The sequence below is a fragment of the Sturnus vulgaris genome, chromosome 13 (assembly GCF_052056855.1).
Source record: "Sturnus vulgaris isolate bStuVul1 chromosome 13, bStuVul1.hap1, whole genome shotgun sequence".
NCBI lineage: Eukaryota > Metazoa > Chordata > Aves > Passeriformes > Sturnidae > Sturnus > Sturnus vulgaris.
Window position 1 is genome coordinate 14,057,137 of NC_142255.1, and position 22,309 is coordinate 14,079,445.

General features: G+C 43.1%; 1 protein-coding gene across 2 annotated transcripts in view; it reads right to left on the bottom strand.

Moving 5' to 3' along the window:
- AGBL1 (AGBL carboxypeptidase 1) overlaps positions 1 to 17,875 on the bottom strand; it is a 266,522-nt gene extending 248,647 nt beyond the window's left edge. For both annotated transcript variants that reach the window (XM_088172621.1, XM_088172620.1), the window contains exon 1: positions 17,675 to 17,875. In XM_088172621.1, the coding sequence (XP_088028747.1) occupies positions 17,675 to 17,725 (51 nt within the window). In that variant the 5' untranslated portion in view covers positions 17,726 to 17,875. The remainder of the gene's footprint in view (positions 1 to 17,674) is intronic.
- Positions 17,876 to 22,309: the final 4,434 nt, after the last annotated feature.

The window sequence follows — 22,309 nt, forward strand, 5'->3', positions numbered from 1 at the left end:
GGAGTAACTACATTAGTGCCAAAGTTTCCTAGCTTCTGTATCCTAAACCTTGTGTGTATTCTTAGATTTCTTTTTTCTTTCTATGTTTTTAATAATAATTTAATAATTATTAACAAAACACCCTCCAAATCTCTTGAAAACAAGGTTTCCCATCATACTGCTTTTGGTCAATTAGCAGTGCTACCAACCATTCCCTGCTCAATGTATATTCCATGTGAGCCACAGAGAGAAGAGGCGTCAGAAGGGGAATGAGAGAAAAGAACAAGATGTGGTCAGAGTAGGGGAAGGCAGGAAAGAAGAGTCAGGTGAGGACAAGATGGGAGCAAACAGGCAGAGAATCACTTCTGAAATGGGGACTCAGTAGAGGAGGGTCTGTGAGCACTGATGGCTTTCTCAAGGCTCAACCTGCTTTTGCTCTTAGCTAAAATCCACAGGCAAAGTGCTTGTCTCATCCCCACCTCAGAGCTGGCCCATGCCCAGAGAGGGAGCCTGCTGCTTCTATTCGTTATTAACTCAACAAGCAGAGATCTCAGCACTGAACATTAAAGTTCAGCCCTTTTATGATCCACGTTGAAATCCAAAGGCTCAGTGTGATAGGACTACTGCTCCTTTCAGAGCCAAGCCAAACAGAATAGGTGGCTTTAACAAAATCCAGTAACTCATTTCACCAATTATTGCCACCCTCACCTTAGAGGAGTCCAGATTTGTGCCACTGGCTCATGGGACCACATAGCCAGGAAAGTCTGCAGCAGGGTCAGAGCAGTTCTGAGAAGCATTGCTATTGGGTAAGATATGCAGTTCTAGTCCTATGTTAATCTTCCTAATTCATGTCTTTGATCATTTGAGCTGGCTCAAGTCTCCCAGACTAAACAAAGAACATTCAGAGCTCTCTTCCCAAGAGTTGCTTGGCATTTTTTAGCATAGGGACTTAATAGTCAGGGGCAGGTTGTCAGGAGTGATGAGTATCCATCAAATTTACTGACTCCAGGAAGACTTACTGTTCTCAACACCTTTTTAAATATCAGGGTTGCCTAAATCAGACTGTCCTCTGGTTTTGTCTTGCTGCCTCTCAGTATCCCTTTCCTCTGTAGGTGGATGGATTACACATTAAGGTTTCAGTAATGAAGTCTTCATTGATTTATGCTCCTATTACACTGGGTTGTTTATTTTAACTGATTGGATTGTGGGTTCCTAAGCCATTAACACAAATAGTGATGACATAAGATATCCTCTGACTTTCCATGCACTTTATCCAGGGACTCAGGCAAACAAAGAACTTGAGGGAACACGAAAGATCAACCTTTAAAATGTGAAAATTAAAGCTGGGTGATATTGCCAAATATTTTACCTGAGTGTTTACTGTTGATATTTTAACACTGATATTCTGTGTTGGTGCCTCATTGCTTGTCTTCCTCCTGCACCCTACTGAAGGAGTTGGATGACTCATGTGTTGGCTGAAACAGTGGATAAAACCCCAGTCCCATTACAAAATCTAACATATTTCCCACTAACTTTAGTGGCACCACTGAATAATACAGACTTCTGCAGAACAGCACAGCTTCTATTTATAATAGCAAGACAACACAGAAGAAAACAACCTTGAAGTTGCTATTGTCTTGCTAGATGACAACTTGCCTCTAGAAAAGAAACAACTCAGATTTTGATTAATTAGCTTCAGGTTTTCAAAGTCATCAAATATATTTGGACATTGAAATCCATTAGAATTGATTGTTTAAATTAATACACATAACAAACTCTTTGTGGATGAATGCCAACATATTCATTCATAAAAAATATTCAGTAAATCTTTCTGAACAGTAAGTACAAATGAGAAAATCACAACTTGTGCCTGATCTAAAAAAGATGAATAGAGTAATTTCTTTAATGCAAATTTCTTACCCAGCTCTGGTAAAAATAAACACATTAGTTATTTTTATTGAAAGAGATGTTTGATGGTTTAAGAACAAACCACAACCAAAAAGAGGAGAAAAGTAAAATTCCTCTTGCTAAGTATTTTCCATTCCTGCTAGCACTTACAAATGCTAGATATAGATTCTACATGTGCACAGACTAATGAAGATGCATTTGTTGTATATGGGTGGAATAAGAGCAGACAAAAGTTCCTAGAGGCTTAAGTTAGATTACAAAATCGCTGACCTCCTGCAGGATTTCACTAAAAGGATTTAAAGTTAGAGCCAAATTGTTACCTATTAAAAACAGCCTTTCACAGCTTTTGGCTGGACAAAGGCTAAAGTAGCAAAAACATCACTTTAAATATCAAGTATGGCTGTATTTTTTGGTCAGAGCCCCTCATCTCTCTCAGCCGTACCCCAGCAAAGCATCCTGTATTCCTCACCCAACCAGGAGTATCACAAGGATGAGCTCAGATGCATTTAATCAGCTCCTGGCTGAGAGCTCCTCTCCGAGCTTTTTCTGGGAATTAATCCCTGAAACACTGGGGTTAGCTTGGCAGAAGCTCCTCAGAGATAAACAGCAGGAGGATGGAGAAAGCCAGGAATAAAAAAATACCCCAGCACATCATCATTGATACGTTACAGGCAGCAAGTGATTAACTGGTGACATTGGGCTTGGAGGACAACAGCTCGATCCCAACATTTCTGACTGGCAGCTCAGGTTATTTCACTGGCCCACGATTAAGCAGGGAACAGCTCCTGTCTCCTTGTTCTGCTCCTGGGAACATGCCAAAACCAGCTGTTATTTACTCAAGACAAGATTATAAAATTTCTACTAAGCCACAGTAACAGGTAACCTCAGGGAAGTCTCTGGGGATGTTTTCCACAAGACTCAGGAACCCAACAGGGGTGGGATTTTTTTGTGTCCTGCCTGGAGGATAGCAGCCATCAGTGCCATTCCCCTTCCAGCACTGCCTTCAAACAAAAACTTCCCATAAACTCAGTCTTTTGGGCTTTTGTGTTTTTTGCCCAAAGGCAAGTATTTCCCTGGATGAGACACACAACCTACTGAGAGGGTTTGTTGGGAGTCTGAGCATTAATGCTGAAAAAAGGAGGACGCCCAGAAGGAAATCAAACAGCATTAATTTGTGCTGCACGAGGTTTGCTAATAAATATTTTATTTGGGGGAAGAAATACAAAGCAGTTATTCCAATCACAAAAATAATGAATGCAAAATGAAAGAAGTCGTTCTTGCAAGACAACGCGGAACATGGTTTCCACCAATACATCTTTTAAATTAATTGTTGAATTGTCTCACAAAGCTGTGTGACTGCTTAGGAAAAATCTCCCAAACAAACAACAAAACAAAATGGTCTAATTTTAAAGAAAAGGTACGGCTGCACTGAGCTAAAAAACTTCCAGACTGTTTGAGTCTTTTTTAGTGAGACTAAGGAATTGGATATCCAGTTCCAGGGTTTGTTTGTTTATTTGTTTGTTTGTTTTAAAATAGCCTGTTTCTAAATACGGAAGCAGGGTTTGACCTGTCCAAAATATATCCTCCTCTCTTCTCTTTCCCTTAATAAATTTGCTCACACAAATAGCAGTCAGCAGCCCAACTGCCTGTGTAATGAGACTTTCATCTGCAAGTCAGATTTCTCGCTCTCTGCACTTGAAGCCTATTGAAGAGAAATTCTGGTGCAAAATTAATACTGGCTAAAATCAAGAGCAGGTTAGAGGCTGAGCAGTATTAGTCCTCACTGTCTCCTGAGACCTCTAGAAAATATTGGTTCTAATTACTGTCTTAATGCTTAATGAGAGAGTCCTCTGCCAGCAGAGGTGCCTACCAGCCCAAACTGCTGGGCACAGCCACTCACCACTGGCATTATGGATTTGCCAGCTGGATATCTCCTTCCCACAGCTGACTATCCACCCTTACAATAACTGTGAAGCCAGGTTTGGTGCCTTATGTTCTGTGCTTTGTCAGAGTAAACTGCTTTTTCTAATTTAAGAGGAGCTAAAAATTCACACTTAAACAAGAGAGCAAAATACCCTGGAGAGTTTCTTGTCTGTATGCTCCTATCCTCAGCCTCAATATTCAACCAGCTAAGTGTGATTTCTTCTTGTTGGAAGGTGCACAGTATTTGTTACATGGAGTTTAAGGGGGGAAAAGGGTTCAGAGATCTCTGAAATATCACAACCACACAGTAAGGGAGGATTCAAATTAAAGTGATTATGGCCTGAATTTTGGCATAAGTGGAGCACCTTCTTAACAATACTACCATTATCCAGCCTTAGAAGGATTCCAAGAAAGTATGGTCAAACTGCCCCTGCTCCCAAAACAACCATCCAAACCTCCTCAGCATCACCACAGGAGTCACCATCCTCTGTGGTAAACAGTGCGTGCATTTCTTTGTCCAAATCTGGATTTCCTCTTGTGAGGAGTCAGATAGACCTGAGCAAGCCAGGAAACTCAGAGGAGACATGGAAGGAAAAGGGGCTATTTAAAGCCTGAGAGAGGAGGACCTTGCTGCTCTGGGAGTGTCCTAAGTGACCTCTTTAATCCTGGGAGAAAGGCGTCCGCAGCTGTGGGGGATCACGTAGCCCTCAAACTGTACCCAGGGCAGCCAAGGGGCCTCCAGGGACAGCACACGTGGCACAGCAGCTTCTTGCTCCTGTTCCCAAGCCTTGGAGACAAGTCCCTCTCACTGGCCTGGCCACCCCTGTGGCAAGCACCCCACTCAGCCAAGCGCCAGACATTTCTTTTCCTACTGATGCTTCACACCACACCAAGCCCAAAGCAGGAATTATGGGGTTTATATCAGAAAATACAGCAAAGACTCATTAAAAATGTCTCTCCCTCTGGCCGGCTGCAATCAGGTGAGTGGCTTTTTTCATGGCTTGCAATGACCTGAAGGTCTGGGTTTTTCTCACCTTTGTTTGCACTTGGGTGTGATAACCTGCAGCATCTTTTTCAGTACCACATCAGATCACGGCTGGGTGCTATGGTTCCAGCCCTTCAGAGTGAGTGACAACTCACCCAGGTGAGCAGGACTAGTGCCTCAAAGCCGACTTCTAACATGCCAATGGACAGGGCTTTGCTCCTGTTCACTGAGCTTCAGGACGTCCTCTCAAAGGATACAGGCTACACTCTGCAGGACTGAACTGCTTCAAGGCAGAGATGGGAAAATTCCGAACTTACATCCTAATGCCTTCAAAACATTGAAGGTGTTGAGATGAAACAGCTTGGCTTAAGCTGATCTCTAGCCAAAACAACTTGGTGAATAACATGGTGAAAATCATCTTTGCCAAGGAATCTTAGAAAATTTAATGCCATAAATTGCACTAACATAACACCTTGCATCAGAGGATCACAGACTTCTTCACAAATATTAGCTAACACCTGCCCAATAGCATCCCTCACCAAGATCAGACTGTTTCTTATTTTCCTGGTGGGAAATATCACCCTGTGGTGGGAAATTCACTTAATCAATACCTAAGAGGAGAGCTAGCAGGGCCAGGATAGCTATTACAACAAAATGAAGCAGAAACACTAAGTGCACAGAAATACTGTGGCCCTCGATCACACACTTACTTCCATCTACTTGTGAGGAGTTCAGAATTCCCTGAAATCAGTCTTCTCCTCCCAACTTCCCAGAGGTAAATGCAGCAGAAAAATCTATCCCTTGTTAGGAATACTGATGCCAGATTGGGAGAAGATCTACTCCCCAGCAGCGGGACCCAGAGCTTGGGATTCATCCTTGTTGATGAAAAAGAGATTCATCCTTGTGCCGAGAGATGAGGAGCACACTACATTTAATTAATCCATACAGGATTTAGCAAGCACATAGACCATGACCTGATATTTTTCCAAAGCATGTTTTACCTGCTGTGTCAAAAAGACTCAAAGGTGTTTCCCTTAATTTCAGAGCAAGGTCATTCATCTCAGCGCCACGTCATTAGTGTGTCACTGCAATAAAATATATTCCCACCCAGCTATCTGCAGGAATTGTGCCCTGACAGACTGCAATCTCTTGGACCCTGTTGGCAAAGTAAACCACTTTTTTTCTCTCTTTTTTTTTCACGCCGAAGTTCTCTCAGTGTTCTCAAAGAAAAGATTGTCCTTGTGCAGAAGTTCCTCCCGGTACAAAGTTCCTTTTCATCACTTGTTCCTCTCACTAATGTGCCTCTAATAGAGCAATTACTTTATTATGCAGAAACGGTGGTAAAACACATTATTATATAACCCTCAAATGCTTCTGTCAAATTGGAAGCGTTAAAAGAATGAGGAAACTTTGAGATAAATCAAAACACGTGATACTCTGCAAAAGGCTTTTAGACTTTCTTTTGAATATTTCTAATGTTCTTTCTGTAATTTCTACTGCAGATAAATTCTCCCAGGTTTTATCTCTTATTTCACAATAAGTTACCTATGACACCTAAAGATTTTGACTGGATTTAATGTTATATTATTCTCTTTTTTGCTCTTTTTAATCTATTTTTATTTTAATGCCAAGATTATCCTAGCATATGCCTTTCACATTCTCTTATTAAGTTTCTGTAAGGCATTAACCATTCTTGTACAATGAATTCTATATGCATGCCAGCACCTACTGTTTATTGCTGTTTCTTGGATTTATTCCTATATTTTACATTACTTTTTCTGTTACTGAATTAATTTAAAATATTAATGTTTCATTCAAATGCCACTCTGTTACAGATATTTAACACAACTGCCACCCAAATTTAATAGGGAGGGATCTGTTTTCTCCATTCCATTTTAGTTTTATCTTCCCCTACCAACGATGAAAAAGCAGCATGAAACATACTACTCTCTTTCTTTTTCTGTGAGATTTGATGGGTGTCAGTCCAGAGAACACTTTGTCTTTCAAAGATGAAGCACATTTGGGAGTTGACAAACTTTTTTACAGGCAATGGCATTTCTCAAAGTACAAGCGAGTCTGGAGAATCTTGGAAAATTTCCAGATGTACTCACTTTTTAATGAAACCTCAGATTTGTTAATGCTATAGCAAATGTGAGTATGTGCATGTGGAAATAAATAGCCATAATAAGGTGTTGTTATCCTTGCCTTCTCTGGGATGTTCCTGCTTGGACCACAAATGATAAAGCCCAAGAATCCCTGGGTCTAATCTCAGTCTGGCCTGGCTCTTGCCTGAGTTCACTCCAGGCTTCTCTCTGTATTCAGTGCAAACAATCCCACTTGCTGCATGTTATTCTGACACTGACTTGTACAGGCTGAAGATGAGGATCTCTATAAGGTACACTCTGATTTAGAAAAACACCAGTCCTTTCTCCTGCCAAGACAAGTGTCCTTATGTGTCAATCTACCCCACTTCCAAAAGCGTCTTCTGGAACAGCCATGCAAATGCTTTTAATCAATCACGTTTAATAGCCATGATTGAGGTATGGGCAGCAGAGACAAGCCACTAATAACTATTGTTAGTCACAGCTTATTTTCTTCAGAGATGGAACCTGAAAGTGAAAATGATGAACCTATTTTTGCCATCCAGGCTAAGTGAAAAATCAAACAACAAACTAAACTCGGCATCCATAATGAATAGCAAACTGTGTTTTGAAATTCTAATGATTTAAAGTGATATTACCAGTAATATAAAGCAGAACTTCTGTTTAACTGCATTGCTGAGCCACATCTATCTAGATTTAAACAGCAATCTCTCAACAGCAAAGCCCTCAGTTCTCTGAAAAGGTTGCCAAGTTTTTAAGAGGCATGACAGGGGTATGTCATTTTCCATCCAGAAGGTAACAAAGAGTTTTATCTCCTTTATCTTCAGTCTACACCCCATGCAAGACACCCAACAGCAGCAAGCCAATGCCACCATGCCAAAACCAGGCATGTTTGGGGCTTTATTCCATCCCTGTTACTTCATCCAGCAGCTCAGAAGCGCCTGCAAACTAAGCGTTGGTCAGTCAAGCCGAAAAGCATTTTATTAGCTCCATGAATAAGCCCATGTCTGTGTTCGTGCTCCAGGAAAAAGGACAGGAGTCATGTTTAAAAATACCCAGCTCTACACATTCTGCTGGGATCCCCTGTGGAGTTCACCCAACCAAATCCCTGGGGCTGTCTCTTCTGAGACTCTCTCACATGGGAATGGGCTGAACATGCAATGGCACAGTGGGCTGATCTCTCAGAGAAAGGTGAATTCTTCAGTGAATTCCCAGCAGGAGATTTGATCTATGTCAGAATCTACCTCTGATGCCTGCATCCATTGCCAGCAGAGAGAGATCCCCAAAGAGTTGTTGTTGTGTCCTGTTTTGTTTAAGCATGTTCCCAAGGAGACCTGTTGGTGTCACAGTGCTCTACAGGCTTTGTAGGATATAGCAGGGGACTCAGCTAGGGAGATTTCCAAGTGTTTGATCACCCAGCCATGCAGACCTTTTAGACAAACCCTCCAGAGTTTTCAGTCAGTGAGGTACAGCTGCTGCTGAGAGGGCTTTTGAAACAAGCTGTTAATAATCATGGTTTTCATCTCAAAGAGAAGTCGTTTTAATGCATCTCTGCATCCAGCTGTCCCCTTGAAGTCCCTGTGCATCGTGGGGAGATCAAATGACCTTAGCCATATGGGAAGAGAAATTGTCAAAGAAAACAGAGCCAGGCACATATTCTCTTTCCTTTTTTCACCTCCAGCTCTCTCCCTCACTTGCAAGACATTAACATGGAGCCAGAGGCTGCTCAAATTGCAGAAGATTGTCCCAAAGAGAAGGTCAGATAAACCAAGGCAGTAATGCTGCTTTCCTCTAGCCTCTCCAGAAACTCTCTCCGTATGGATGGTGCTGGTTTATTCCTGGAAGAATTGAGGGTTGAAAGAGGCAGTTCAGTTTGTTCCTCTGACTTCATCAGATCAGCATTTTAATCATAGGGAAAGGTCAGGTAGTCCATTCTCCCTCCTCCCCTCCTTTGAAGTGAGACAGGTGGGCATTCACCATGCCAAGTAAACTGCTTATGGGAGGTTATCTCTCTCCCTGTCAATCTTCTGCTTGCCAGGTTAATCCTGAAAAAAAGGGAGGGCCAACTTTATCTTCACTATAAATCTGCTGCTCTGGCCTTTCATCAGGAATCCCATAAAAAACACAGGAGATGGCAGAGGACGACAGGCACTGCACTGATTTCACCCAGGCTGCATGAGTGTCATCTGCTCAGGGAGTGAGTTGTTCCACCCTTTGATTTGGGAAACAATGTGAGCTAAGATTCCATTTGCCCTAACTTGACAGATTAACCTTATCTCCATCTGCTGTCCAAATGAAGAAAGCAGAAGGCACAGACATTGAATGAGTTTGATGGGGTTTGTAACAGTTCTGAAATAAAGCCCAGCGCTCCTGCTTTATCCATCAATATAGCATCATCCCCTCATTTGAAAGGAGTGGAATAGGTACCAGAGAGTGCACTGAGCTGATGGGCCATGGGGAGAAGAGTCTGTCTCAGTTTACTACAGGGATCAAATTCCCATTAGGCCCTGTGGGAAAGCCTTTGCCTGTAAGTTACACCAAAAATTAACGTGCATAAAAGGCTTCTCACAAGTTGATTGCAGTAAAACACAATGCTGTGGAGTTTCCACGTCAGAAAAAACCCCCTATGTTTTGGTTTCAAAGCATCTCTTGTTGAAAGCAAGGGGGAAAAAAGCCAAGATTTCTTTGGTAGAGTAGTTATTTCTCCCGCAGGACTTCTGTGTCAGAATTACTCAATTTTCTAATAAGAATCATGAAAGCTTTGCAGTTCTCATTAATTCCACCTCAACCTACACCACCTTTTGAAAATAAGGCTGTGTTCTTCCATGAGAAGAGACCATGAGAAGAAAAACCCATCCTTGTTCTCTAAACCCCCAAAGGGAAGGAGATTAAACTTTGCCCATGTAATTTCTTATCAAGCAAATGTTACTCTATTAATCAATAGTTGGTCTAAAACACTAATTCTCTTTTTTGTAGCTTAGTAGTGTCTGTGAGCAGAAGAATCTCTACTATGTTATCTTTGTCCTCTCTAGAAGACATCTTATGAAATCAATGACAAATTCTTGATTTCTGAGACCTTGATTTCTGTACGGTGTGGTCAACCCCCATTCAGTAAAACGAAAGTCATAACAGCACACAAATCAGAAGAAAATACTAAGTCATGGATATGAATGGGCTCTGTCTCCATCAGCCTCTGGAGGAGAATGACCAAGTTTCCCTTATTTTAAGAGATGATCTTCAGGGTATTAGACTTTCCTTCCCAAAACTGTACTAAGACAAATTGTTTTGCCTGTATAAAAAGAAGAAAGGTTATCTGGTTCTTGGAGACTTGAATCTCCACCCAAAGAATCCATCTAGATTATACTCAGGTCAACTTCTCATTAAACAAAGCAATCAGGGGAATAAACACAGATTTTTAATAATAGAAAATGTCTACAAATATTTTATTGATTTGTATTCATGTACTTGCTTCTTAGCCATCTTAAATTAAACTGCATTTTCTGAAATAAACTGTCTCTTCTGAAGCAGCAGCACCGTAATGCTCCCCGTGGCACACAAAGCTTGCAGGATTGCAGGCACCAGTACCAACTGCGCTGGACAATGCAGTTTTGCAAGAACATTGCTTACCCCAACCCTGCTCCCCAGCTCCTGCAGCAAACCTGGCTTTGTCCAGGGGAGAAGGAGGCTGGCTGGTGAGATACTGGTCTCCTTGGAGAAGGTTTTTACTCCCCCTCACCAATTCCCAGGAGCATTCCATCCTGCCAGCTCCCTGGGGACCGAAATCAGCCTGCTTTGCCCAGGAATCACAGCTCTCCATCCTTCCCTGTGGAGATTCCTGGAGCACAGAGTGGCTCCACTGATGGATCAGCATCTCTGTCCTCGGGCCCATTGGGCCCTGTGGGCAAACAGGTGCAAGGAGACTGTCCATGAGACAACTGCTTATTAAAAGAACGGGGGAAGGCAGGAGGGAATTATTTTGTGTGCTGGTCTGGTGGGAACAGCACAGTCACGAGTCTGGCAGAGCCCAGTGACACGTGTGGGCACGTGGGGTGTGAGTGGATTTGGGATTCTCAGAGCCTGAGGCTCCCAGGTGTGCACACACCAATCCAACAGACACAGGAAAGGGACACCTCTGCCCAGGATCACCACCAGCTCCATGAGGTTGTGCCACTGCCTTATTCTGCATTCCCACTGACTGCTCTTGGAGCCCTGAGGAAGGAGGGGTTTTCACCTGCACTTCCAGAGGCTTGAATCCCCCCCCAGATTTCACTGCAAGAATAATGATGGTGTGAGTTGTGTTATCTACCCTGGCACAAACAGGAGTGATCACACAGAGGCAGCGTGTCTGTGATAACAACAACTCCAGGAGCAATTCCCAACCCTGCTATCCCAGAGCAAGCAACACAAAAATCCCTCCCCATCTCTTAAACTCCCACTATGTATGTGAAATTATTTTCTTTCTCTTAACACATATCAGTAAGATCTCTGCTGGTGCCAGTAGACACTGCTGGAGTCAACCATTATCAGCCCATGTGTTTTTCAATACAAGCAACTTTTTGTGTGCACTTTGCTGAACATAATATAATAAACTTTAATTCAAAATGCCCATGAACACATTTTCTACTACAGACATTTTTTCCTATTATAGATAAAACCAAGAGGACTGAACCAATGCATCGGACAGAAAAATGTGTCTAAGCCATCACAACGAATGCAGCATAATATACTGAAAATAAGATTATGCTACACAAAGAAACACTAGCAAGACCTATTCAGGCAAACACCCCTCTGTGTGAAAACATCTCGTATATTTCAAAGAGGGAAATTATTGAAACCTGAGAAAAAGAGAGGGTAGAAATTTTCCATTGTCATAAAAATATTGATGTAATGTATAAATACATCTGTAGGCATACAAAACAGCTAGGATAGATAACTACCAATAATTATCCTCAACTTACAAATAGATAAGCAGATGTTTTTAAATATATTTGCACACTGTATGTGAAAAATAAGTACTTTAAAGAAATCCATATACCTCCTTCCATGATGTGGTTTATTCTATTAATTTGTTTGTGTCTACATTGCAGTACCAAAATACACAATATTGAGTTGCATGACATGGCATAATGTGCCATTATATTACATCCAAATAGTCTAAGTTAAACAGCTTGGCCATAAGCATAAAGTCAGCCCCTCAACAGATAAAAAGCACCAGTTTTAAAGCATTCCTGATATTTCATTTGGTCCCCTGGAGTAACTGCATTTTTTAATTTCCACATGACAACTTGTTTTATTTCACAAAACCTCTGCTTCAGGACGAGCAGTGCCTATTGCCTGGAAAATCACCCCATGCAGCATTTTGTCCTCATCATTTAGCATGTGGTTCTGTGCATTATTTATTGAGCAGGATCCAAGCCCTGCATGAAAACAAATTATTAATTTGCTTCTCAATTTTTAATTTTTTTTTTTTACTGTGTTGTCACCAGAAATTCAGATGGTTTTTTTCCCCCTACTGCTCATCACCTGGTTTCTCAAACACTGATGTGAGGCATGGTGGGATTATGTGCCATGTTACACATGATTAACTCAGAAGCAGAGGTTTGTAGTCAGTTTTTCCAGACTGGCACCCAACTATCCAACAACATGGTTATCCTGTCACATTTGCATTGCTGAAGGAAGGGAGAAAGGGCTCTCCTCAACCATTCATGACACAGTCTCATTTGTCCTCAAAGCACATCCCACCCTAGACAAGGATGAGGCAAAGCAGAAGAGGAACACAACTCCACTTTGCTCATCTGACACAGAAAGTTCTGCTGAGGCTCCAACTGTGACCCACTCGTGCCCAGCTCAGCCATCACTGCTGCTGCTCCCATCGGTCTCTAGGCACATTCTGCACCCTGAGGTCCTGAATTCTCATTAATTCAGCCACAGAAAATTCTAGATAGCCCATCTGGAGGCATTTGCAGAGGATCTGGCAGTGTGCTCATAGAAGCAGCTGTAGCCAGCCCAGGGACAGACAGCAATTCTGGTCCCAGCTCAGTCGGTGGAAGGATTTCAGCAGAGTCCAAGAACTGTCACAGCTTCCTCTGAGGGCTTTTAGTGCTCTGCATTGGTTCACAAGACTGAAAAACCTCAGTATTTCTTCTGTGGCCTGGCAGGAATTTGGGATTAATGTATGGATGTTATGCTCCTTTCTTCTTTGTTGCTTAGCAGTGCCCTGTGGTGGTGAGCCAAGGGTTGTAGGGAAAAGCTCTGGGTCGCCTTCAGGTTCTCCTTGAACAGGGAGGGGAGGACTGGAGGTGGGAAGGAAAAGCAGTGACCCTGAAAGCCGAGGTGGGGACCTGCACTACCTCTATAGGATTGTTTATGGAGGATTATGCCTTTTCTTCCATGGTTAAAGCCAAAACCTGGCTCATGCAGCCCAAGTGGGATTGCAGTAGAGACAGAGGCAGAGAGAGAAAAAGTTGCTATTTCTCCACTATTTCTCTTTGAACCCTATAAGCCAAGTGTTTCCCTGTCTTAACTGCACTTCTGCTGTTCCAAAGCTAAAACAGTTTTTATAAGGAATAGCAGGAGTAAGTCCACTGCTGCTTACTTTAAGTACAACAATCTCAGTAAAACTCAGTTAATGAACCACATAAAAATGGCCATCTGGTTTTGAGTTGATTTTTGTTCCCTCTAAGGCTATTCCACTAAACCCAGCTTGCCAGGCTGCCTCCCAAAAACACAGATCCAAACTTTGAGCTCCTCCATCCCCAGCCCAAACGAGTGGCCATTCTGCTACCTGAGCAGTCCCTGGGATTTTTTGCATCTATTTCTCTCAAAGCCAGGAATCTCAGCAGCTCTGCTGACAGAGTAAGTGCAAGGATGCAGAGGAAACAAAAGCATTTTGCAAAATGCATTTCTATTCATTGTCAGTGGAGCAGCACAGATACCTTCCCACTTGTCCTTAGGATAACAATAGCTCTGCCTTGTCAGCCAGCCAGCACGACAGCTCGGAGGGGCAGCACAAAGAGCTGAGAGCTTCAAGTTAGCAAACAGCAGATCCTGTGTCTGTTCTGCTGGACACTGTGGCCACTCACAGAGAAATCCCTCTGCAAAAACAACATCCGCCACTGATACATAAGATTTGCATCTTTTCCCTGTCAAACCATAGCATTTGGGAACCTGTGAAGTCCAACACAGCAAGACACAGTTTGAGCCAAAGATCTGCCAACGGCCCCAGGGGCTGCCAGCTTTGCAGAATATGTGAACGGGGACTGTGGCTTTGGGAAACATGTGAAAACCACTCTGAGAGCCAAGAGGAAATCTGGGACTCCTCAGGCAACACGATGTATCCTGCCATGGAATAAGCATGGGGGGTAATCAAGGCATGGGCAGTGAGGAGGAGAGCAGGGAGAAGGAAAGGGAAGAATCAAAATGTTTCTTATTTGTCTAAATGATCCGAGGCTGGGGTAAGATGAAGGCCAGGGCCACGAGGAGGAACAAAAATACCCCACAGTCTCAAGGGATTCAGTAGTCTGGGTCACAAGGCAAGATGTTGGCTCCAGTTTTCTATCGCTCTTCTTAGCAAGTACCAGCTGTTTTTAACTAACACCCAGATACCTCCTCCTGGCATTAAAATAGCCAAGAGATCTAATCCCAAATCTCTTGGGATTTTGCATTGAGTAGGCTGCCTGTAAAATGGGATGTCAGACTTTCTTGCTGGATCAAAAACCATAAATGGGGAGGGTGTTTACTTCTGCCACGCTGTGGCCAGGGACCAGGGTGAGAATGGCAACCAGCCCAGCCTTGATTGAGGGACTGCACTATCCGTGTATGGAAAACAGAGCAGGGCTGGGTTGGAGCTGAGGAGCTCGATGTCATGCAGTGAGAGGTGGGAACAGAAACAGGTAACTCTATCCAAGCCAGAGGGATGGCAGGTGGTAATTGTGGGATCACACTGGAGAGGGACAGTCAAGAGAGAGCAAAGAAGGCAGCAGAGTTAGAAAGAAAATGAGAAATGACAGTAAAATCCTCAGAGCTTGGCTCTGCCGTACTGACACAAAACCTGTGAGACAGGGAGAGGGATTTCTTAAATCTGAATTTCACATTTTTGAAGCCGAACATTGTAAGCAGTGAAGCACTTTTTACCTAGAGATCTGAAATGTCACGCCTTCCCTGCAGTGACATTTTGGTGACAAAATGCAGCTGTGCTTTGAAAGGAGTTCTTGCTATTCACCTTGTCACTTTGCAGAACATCCATAGCACGTTGCACTTCCAGGGGTTTGAGCTGTCTTTGGAGGATCACGCTCCTTCATTGCATTGGGAACAGTTTTGAAGAACTCAAAAATGTGTTTCTTTCCGTGACTAGAGCAGTTGCTCAGTTACAAAGTGCACAGTGTTCCGGATTTGTTCTGCTTGATACTGCCCTCACCAAAGCCAGGCTGTGAGTCTAGGAGTGAAAGTGTCCATGCCTGGAAGAGATGGGGGAGATCCCTCCCTCAGCAGAAGGTGACAGACCCTCTCTCAGGTCTGGACATTCCTCCTACTGGGAATAAAAATCTGTGCCACTGCTCGGAAGGGAAATAGAAATTTAGCCCTGTGTGAGTGACTGATGGAGAAAGGATGGTTTTATTCTGAGTTTATAAACACTGGCTGAATGTTACCTCATTCTTCACCTGAAAGCTTTCTGCATTCAAAGCAATATTATGTGCTAACAGAAATGGAAAATGCTCAGTAATACCCTGCAGAATAACCTGCTGTAAGCAGCAGATATGTTCTTCATGCCCAATAAAAGAATATGAACCAGCACTGACAATCCAGCAGGTCACAAAAACAAAGCAACCATGTTTTGGACAGCTGTTGCAGAAAATAACAAAGTGTGGAGAGATGTTATCAGCAAAGGCAAACATCAACCAAACTTATTATTTCCCAAGCCAATACTTCCCAACAGTGTCAAGTAAAGGTCTAATTTTTTAGCAGAGATAAGTAATGGTATTACAAAGTTATGCTGGTAATTTTTTGGCTGAAGGTAGAGGAAAGACGTGAATCAGAACATATAATTGTCATCAACCCCTGACTTTCTGCCCTGCAGCACTCAAGTCTCTATATCAAGTTGAAGATAGAACAAGAAAGATTTTTGATGTCTTCCAAACGAATATAGAGTTACTGGAAATAAGGGTGTTGTACCAAGGTGAGATTTTGTGGCATTGAGGATGAATGCTTTGCTACCGTGTGGTTTTATCAATGCCATGCCTGCAGTGCTCCTAACTGTTTCTAGTTTAGACTTTCGTGTAGCTTTGTCAGTGAACTGCATATGTGATTTTAAACTATAGGTTCCAGTTTAGGTCTGGGTCTTGTCCAATTCTGTTCCCAGATTATGCAGTGAACACCAGGACTGTTATGTTAGAGAGCATAAGAAAAAACAGAAGTGCATTCAGCTCTCAATTATCCAAAAAAAAGAGGGAGAGGACGATAGCCTGGACACAGCACAAACATCATCTACTGCAAAATATTAATTAAATAGGCTGTAACAACATAGGACAAACACGTTACACTGCCAAAACATAAAAGAACAGCGAGGTAATTTTCTTCAGCATGCCAGTTTACCTGCAGAACTCACTGACGTAAGAGGCTGCAGAGGGCAAACCAGTGTTTGAGATGAGAAGTAAAAGTTGTTGACAGTTACATAAGCTTGGATAAATATGTCAAGGTTGATCAGCCCCCACAACTATAGTTTCAAAGCCAATTGCTATCATTGGGTTTTATAACTTCCTCTGCACACTTGTAGCTGGTCACAGACACAGGGCTGGGACATACGAATCCTTGGGCTCACCCAGGTGGGTCAGTCTTTTCTGCACACCCTTTCCCTCCTTTTGTGCATCTGCAATGTGTGAGACTTTGATGGCAGGTGTGACAGTCAGAGGATGCTGCTGCCTCAGACAGGACACTCCTGTCCCCACATCAGCACAGCTGCACACAAGGGCTCAGGGCACCTGAGGAGTGCACACACGTGACATTTCACCATGACTGTCTAAAAGCTGCTTTATATGCAAGCAACTTGTCCTGGCAAAGCAGTTCCCACCCATCCCTAATGACAAAACTAGGCTTATAAAAGCACAGGTTCCCTCTCAAAACACACTCCCTATTTCATGAGGTAGCTCATGCCACAACCTGGGCATCTTCTTCTGCCAGGAGGACACATCCTTGCAGTGGTAAAACAGAGCCAGAGATGTTTCTCCTTCATCCCATGGCCAAGCTTGTCCATCACATATGATCCTGGACTGGGACACTTCCCTCTGGTCCTTGGGACCACTCTGAGCACACCCAACACCAGCACCTCACAATCTCAAGAGTGCTTGAGGGTCCTGGGCAGCCAATTTGACGGGGAGAAAGTTGCTCCTCGCAGGCAGCTGTGTTTACTCGTGCCCCTCAGCCCTCGGAGCTGAGACTGACAGCGCTGTCAGGTCCCATTCATTTCACAGCAGCCGGAGCCTCGCACCTCGCTGCTCCCCTGCTGAACACAGCCAGACCACAGCCAGGGCAGCGGAGCCTGTGCCCGCAGACGGGCCCGGAGATTGATGCATAGCAGCGATTGCCAGCACTCATCGCTGAGCAGTGAAACTGCAATTCACAAAGGCTTTTCTGGGTGCGACGTGCAGGTCGGGGCTCCCGCACGCTGATGCTTTTAGAGCCAAGCCAGCCAGGAGCTCGTACAGCCCAACAGGTCACTGATGGGGAATTAAAGAGGAAAACAAGCCCAAGCGCCTCGCTTGTTAGTTCAAGCTGTTCTTACCTGGAGGGTGGAGAGAAGGACTTGCAAGCCACTGGCTTCTTGTTCTGCCATGCTGCTCCCCACTCACACTCCCTCCTTGTAGCAGCAGACACAAAGCAGCTCGAAAGCCAAGCTGCCAACTTGCCTTGCTGCTGCCCCTGCGTCGTTCAAGAAACGAAGAACTAAACACAGATCCCCAGACACACGCACACTGCTACCACCAATAATCACGGCAATGCAACTCTAGACCTCAGCGGGAGAGATAAATGTACCCCCTCCCTCCCAGCTCTCCCACTGTGACGAGACGATTAATTCCTATATAAAGAATCCCGGGGATTAAGTAAAGTGCCCAGGAAAGGTCTGGGTGCTTGGTGTGTGGTAGGGGGAGTGTGGGGAGGGTGGCAATAGCAACAAGAAAGCAGAAGAGCTACAAACCTCAAAGAAAGGCAGGGAGAAGGGAGGGAGCAGCGCTGGCTGCCTGACAGGCATTCCCAGCTGACCTGCTGATCCGTTCCAGACCCTGCGAGGACTCGTCTCCGTTTGACTCCGCTCCAGTGAAACCGGAGACACGGAGAAGGCAAAGCGAGCGAGAGAGAGATGCCCTCGGTCTTAACGAGCGCTGACAACGAACGGAAGATACACCCGGCATGAGGGACAGGTGGAGCAAGGCTCGGCAGGGCTTTTTGGCTTCCAAGCCCGATGATTGTCCCAAGTGGCAGCTGCTGTGGCCACGGGCACTGCCCTGCGGGGCAGGGAGTGACCGCAGAGGGGCAGGGAGTGACCGCAGAGGGGCATCCCGTGGCTGCACGGGGAGCAAAGCCACCTCTCCAAGGTGTTTTTTTGGGGCAGAGTTTGCTCCAAGAGCCCCCACAGTGATCCACAGGTACCTATAGGTGTCTGTAGGCGCAGCAGCTCGGGGCTGGTTCGCTCCCTGGTGCACAAGACACGCTGTGGTACAGTTGTAGTTGTAGCTTGAATTCCTAGGAGGGCACCGAGTCCACTTTTAGCTTCAGCCGAGTGATATCAAAGGGCTTGGTAAACAAGAAGGAGCAGATAAAGAAGTTGAGTAGAGGGTTAGGTGAGGATTTTCCAGCAAAATGTTTTCAATGTGAAAAGGTCAGTTAGTCCCCACAACAGCTTTCTCAACACCAAAATGGCATTTTTGGTCCTGAGAAACATCACTCCAGGATGGTTAGAAGGCTGGCAGAATTACTGGATATGAAGAAGACAAAGGTTAACTCTTGTCTTTCCCATTTGGGAGCACTCATTTCGGTCTTTTACCTCTAAAATAACTTTATTCTGATGTGGTTCTTTTTAGTTCGTCCCTTTTGAAAGAATAACTGAGGATTTTTGGAGCAGTAACGTGAACTGGGTCTCTGGGCACAAGGCAGATGCTTACAGAACTCAGTGCCACACAAAGACATACCAGATGCTCAATGTGCACACACTTCCTCTGCTGATGTCAGTATAAAACCCTAATCTTCTGAGAAGCAGTCAAATGAATAAAATGCTCCAGTCTTGGCCAAGGACTATTTTCACATGATGAACCTTCATTGATAAGTGCTTTATGCAAATGGTAAGACTAATCCTCCCCAACTCATCCCAGCAATGTGTGAACAAATGGCACAAGCATGACATTCCTCAGTTTCTGTGTGTGCCAGCAGGGTCCCAGGATGTCACTACCAGGTTATAAAATAAAACAGATTAAAATGCCTTTGTCATAACTATGGAGACACATCAGTCCCTTCAGAGAGAGTGCTGTGTAGACCATTCATTGATGGACAAGATATTCTACAGACAGCTAGGCAGAATAAGACAAGAGATTTCCTTTCCTATGAAAATTCAGGTTTAAAGATTTTAATTTTCTTAAAAACGTGTTTTATTTCAATTTAAAAAATAAATTTCTCCTGCTTTATGAAATACCATAAATTAGATGTAGAGCTGGTGTTCGGGCATTAGAATATTGAATTTTTGGCCATTTTGGGGAAGCTTCTGGCAGCTTCCCACAGATACTCCTGTATCCTCCCACTACCAAAACTTTGCCACAGAAGCCCAGTACAGCTTTGGAGGTTCTTTCCCATCTACAGGATTCAATAAAACCTGATAAGAGGCCACAAATAAGTGAGGGGAGAGAACCAAGGCAATTCAGGCAGTGTCCCCAAATGTGCTGGGTGGGAGGAAGGTGGGTACTGGGTTTGTGAGCAGTGCCAACACATATCTCTTCTGCAAATTATTACAATGACAGAAAACTACTTCAGAGCTAATTAGAAGCTGTTTGAAGAAGCTCTTCCACATTGTCACTTCGTTCTCTTTCTTGTGACAATTGTACCTGTCAGCAGAGCCGTGTGGAACTATTAATTCCTGCTGTGTGGATTTTCAGAAGGCAGAGAGAGCTGATGGATGTAAGCAGGCAGTGGCTGTAGGCAGCCTGAACCCTAAAACTACCTGTAAAACACAACTTTGGCCTCTGTTACAGGATTCTATAACAGATTCTCTGACTCATCACTGGTGTGGTTCTTCCTCTTTGTGTGAGCTTTAGAAATAATTGCAAAAATTTCACTGCAAATATGTCAACTTAAGAGGAAAGGGACACCAACATTGAAGCTTGGGGTGGGGGAAAATGTTCCTTAAAATTTTGGGATATTTAGCTTGGTTGTACTGAGAGAGTAAAAGAAAATATTGTACACAGAAACCTCTGGAGCTTGCATTTGATTTGAAAAAAAGAGACAATTGGGATGAGTGATTAAAGAATAAAACGCTCTTGAAAGACCCCAGCAGTGACAGTGATGTTTACATTGATGTATGGTGTACAGAAAAACCCTTTTGAAACCAAATTTTAAGCTATAAAACATGAAGGGTTCTAATTATTCACCATTCCCTAGTCATTTCCTCCAGAATTTGCTGAATTTCCAATGTTCTTGCTTTCTAAGAATAGGAGGTCCCACACCTCAACACACGAAGGCTGAATGAATTAGGAAACCTACACAGAGCTAAATGCCAGAATTAAAGCATTCAGATTCTCCCATTCATGCTACAATGCAAACTCAGTTTGAAGATTAGCTCGTTAGTTTATATTGATGGCATTGTTGTTTCCCCTGTGCCCTCAGGATTATGTGATCCTTAAACAAATTGAAAATTAAACTCCTATCTCCAGCTTCCTGCTAGTGCCAATGTTCTTGTGGGGAGGACAGAGGGATTAGAAACACAAAGGCAGGACCTCTGAGCTCTCTGCAGGTGCTGCACATGCTCAGACCAGTAATTTCCTTTCCTTGTGCTCCAGGGCTCAGACACACAAACAAGCTAGAGATCTGATCTCCTGTAAATATGTGTACATACATTTAGCCCATAGCAAAGAGAGGGTAATTCAGGATCGTTTTACCTACATTAAAAGAGCACTCAGTCCAATTATTTCACATTTTATGAGCATATGCAGAAACCATTACCATGGATCAGCTGACATTAAGCAATACACTAAGCACAGAAACTTGTTCCTGTGACTAAACTGATGTTTTCCCTACCTGTGAAAGCTTGAAGTTTTCCTCATGGAGATGTTGTACAGCTATAAAATTGGTAAGCATTCATCCAGAAGCCTTGCTTTTTTCTTTTTTTTTTCTTTTTTTTTTCTTTTTTTTTTTTTTTTTTTTTTTTTTCCCAGAGAGAGCATTGCATTAGAGTGATATAAGGTCAGAAGTCTTCCTGGATGAGATTATATTTATGAAAACCATACAAAGAGATAGAACATATTTAAACAACATTTTACTCTGTTATTATCACTTTTCTACTTATTTTGTCACCTCCAAAACAGAATTCATGCTTATCCATCTGAACCCTGCAGAATCGCATTTGAAAGTAATTTACAGGCTAAATCAAAATTACCTTAAAGAAGTATTAAACATTACAAAAGCAGCACCAGAATCAATACCAGCAGAATAAAGTGACCAGCTACAGCCAAGCTTCACATTTCCTATCCAGAGTCTGTACCAAGGAACTGCAGAACTCATTCATTTTTTTGACATTAGCATTAAATGAAGTCCAAATACCAAAATCAACTTGGAAACCTGCGATTAACCTGAGGCTATTTTCCTCCTCATTCTCAAAATATTGACACCACTTTTGCACTCACATTGCACACCTGATTTCTAATAGGATTATTTCCATTTTTAAACCAATGAGATAGATAAGAGAATGGCCAGGCTCTATTAAAAATGAGAAGAAAAAAATCTAATTGGATAAATTATTCATTCTGAAGCCAGCTTGAATTTTATGAAATGCAATTGAAATATCACTATGTAAAATACCCAGTTAACTGTCCATATTTCATTTATATTAAATAGAGGATAGACTTCCCCTGTCAAAATTATGTGTAGCCAAGAAATATATATATTTTAATAAAGGGATATTGCTTTTTCTATTTGGATGCTTTTCTCTCTAACAAACCCTTCATTTTCATTCTCTTTCATTCAAGCACAATGCATATTGTAAGTGATTGCCATAACAAATTTAATATACTTGAATGTGGAGGCCTGATGATGTTCCATTTGTGAATGACTATGCAGACATTTAGCCCTCTGAGTAATGTCATGTTGCCCCCCCTCTCTAGAAATAATTTACTCTTCTACACAAGGGAAAGGGTTAAAATCGAAGGAAAAACACAAG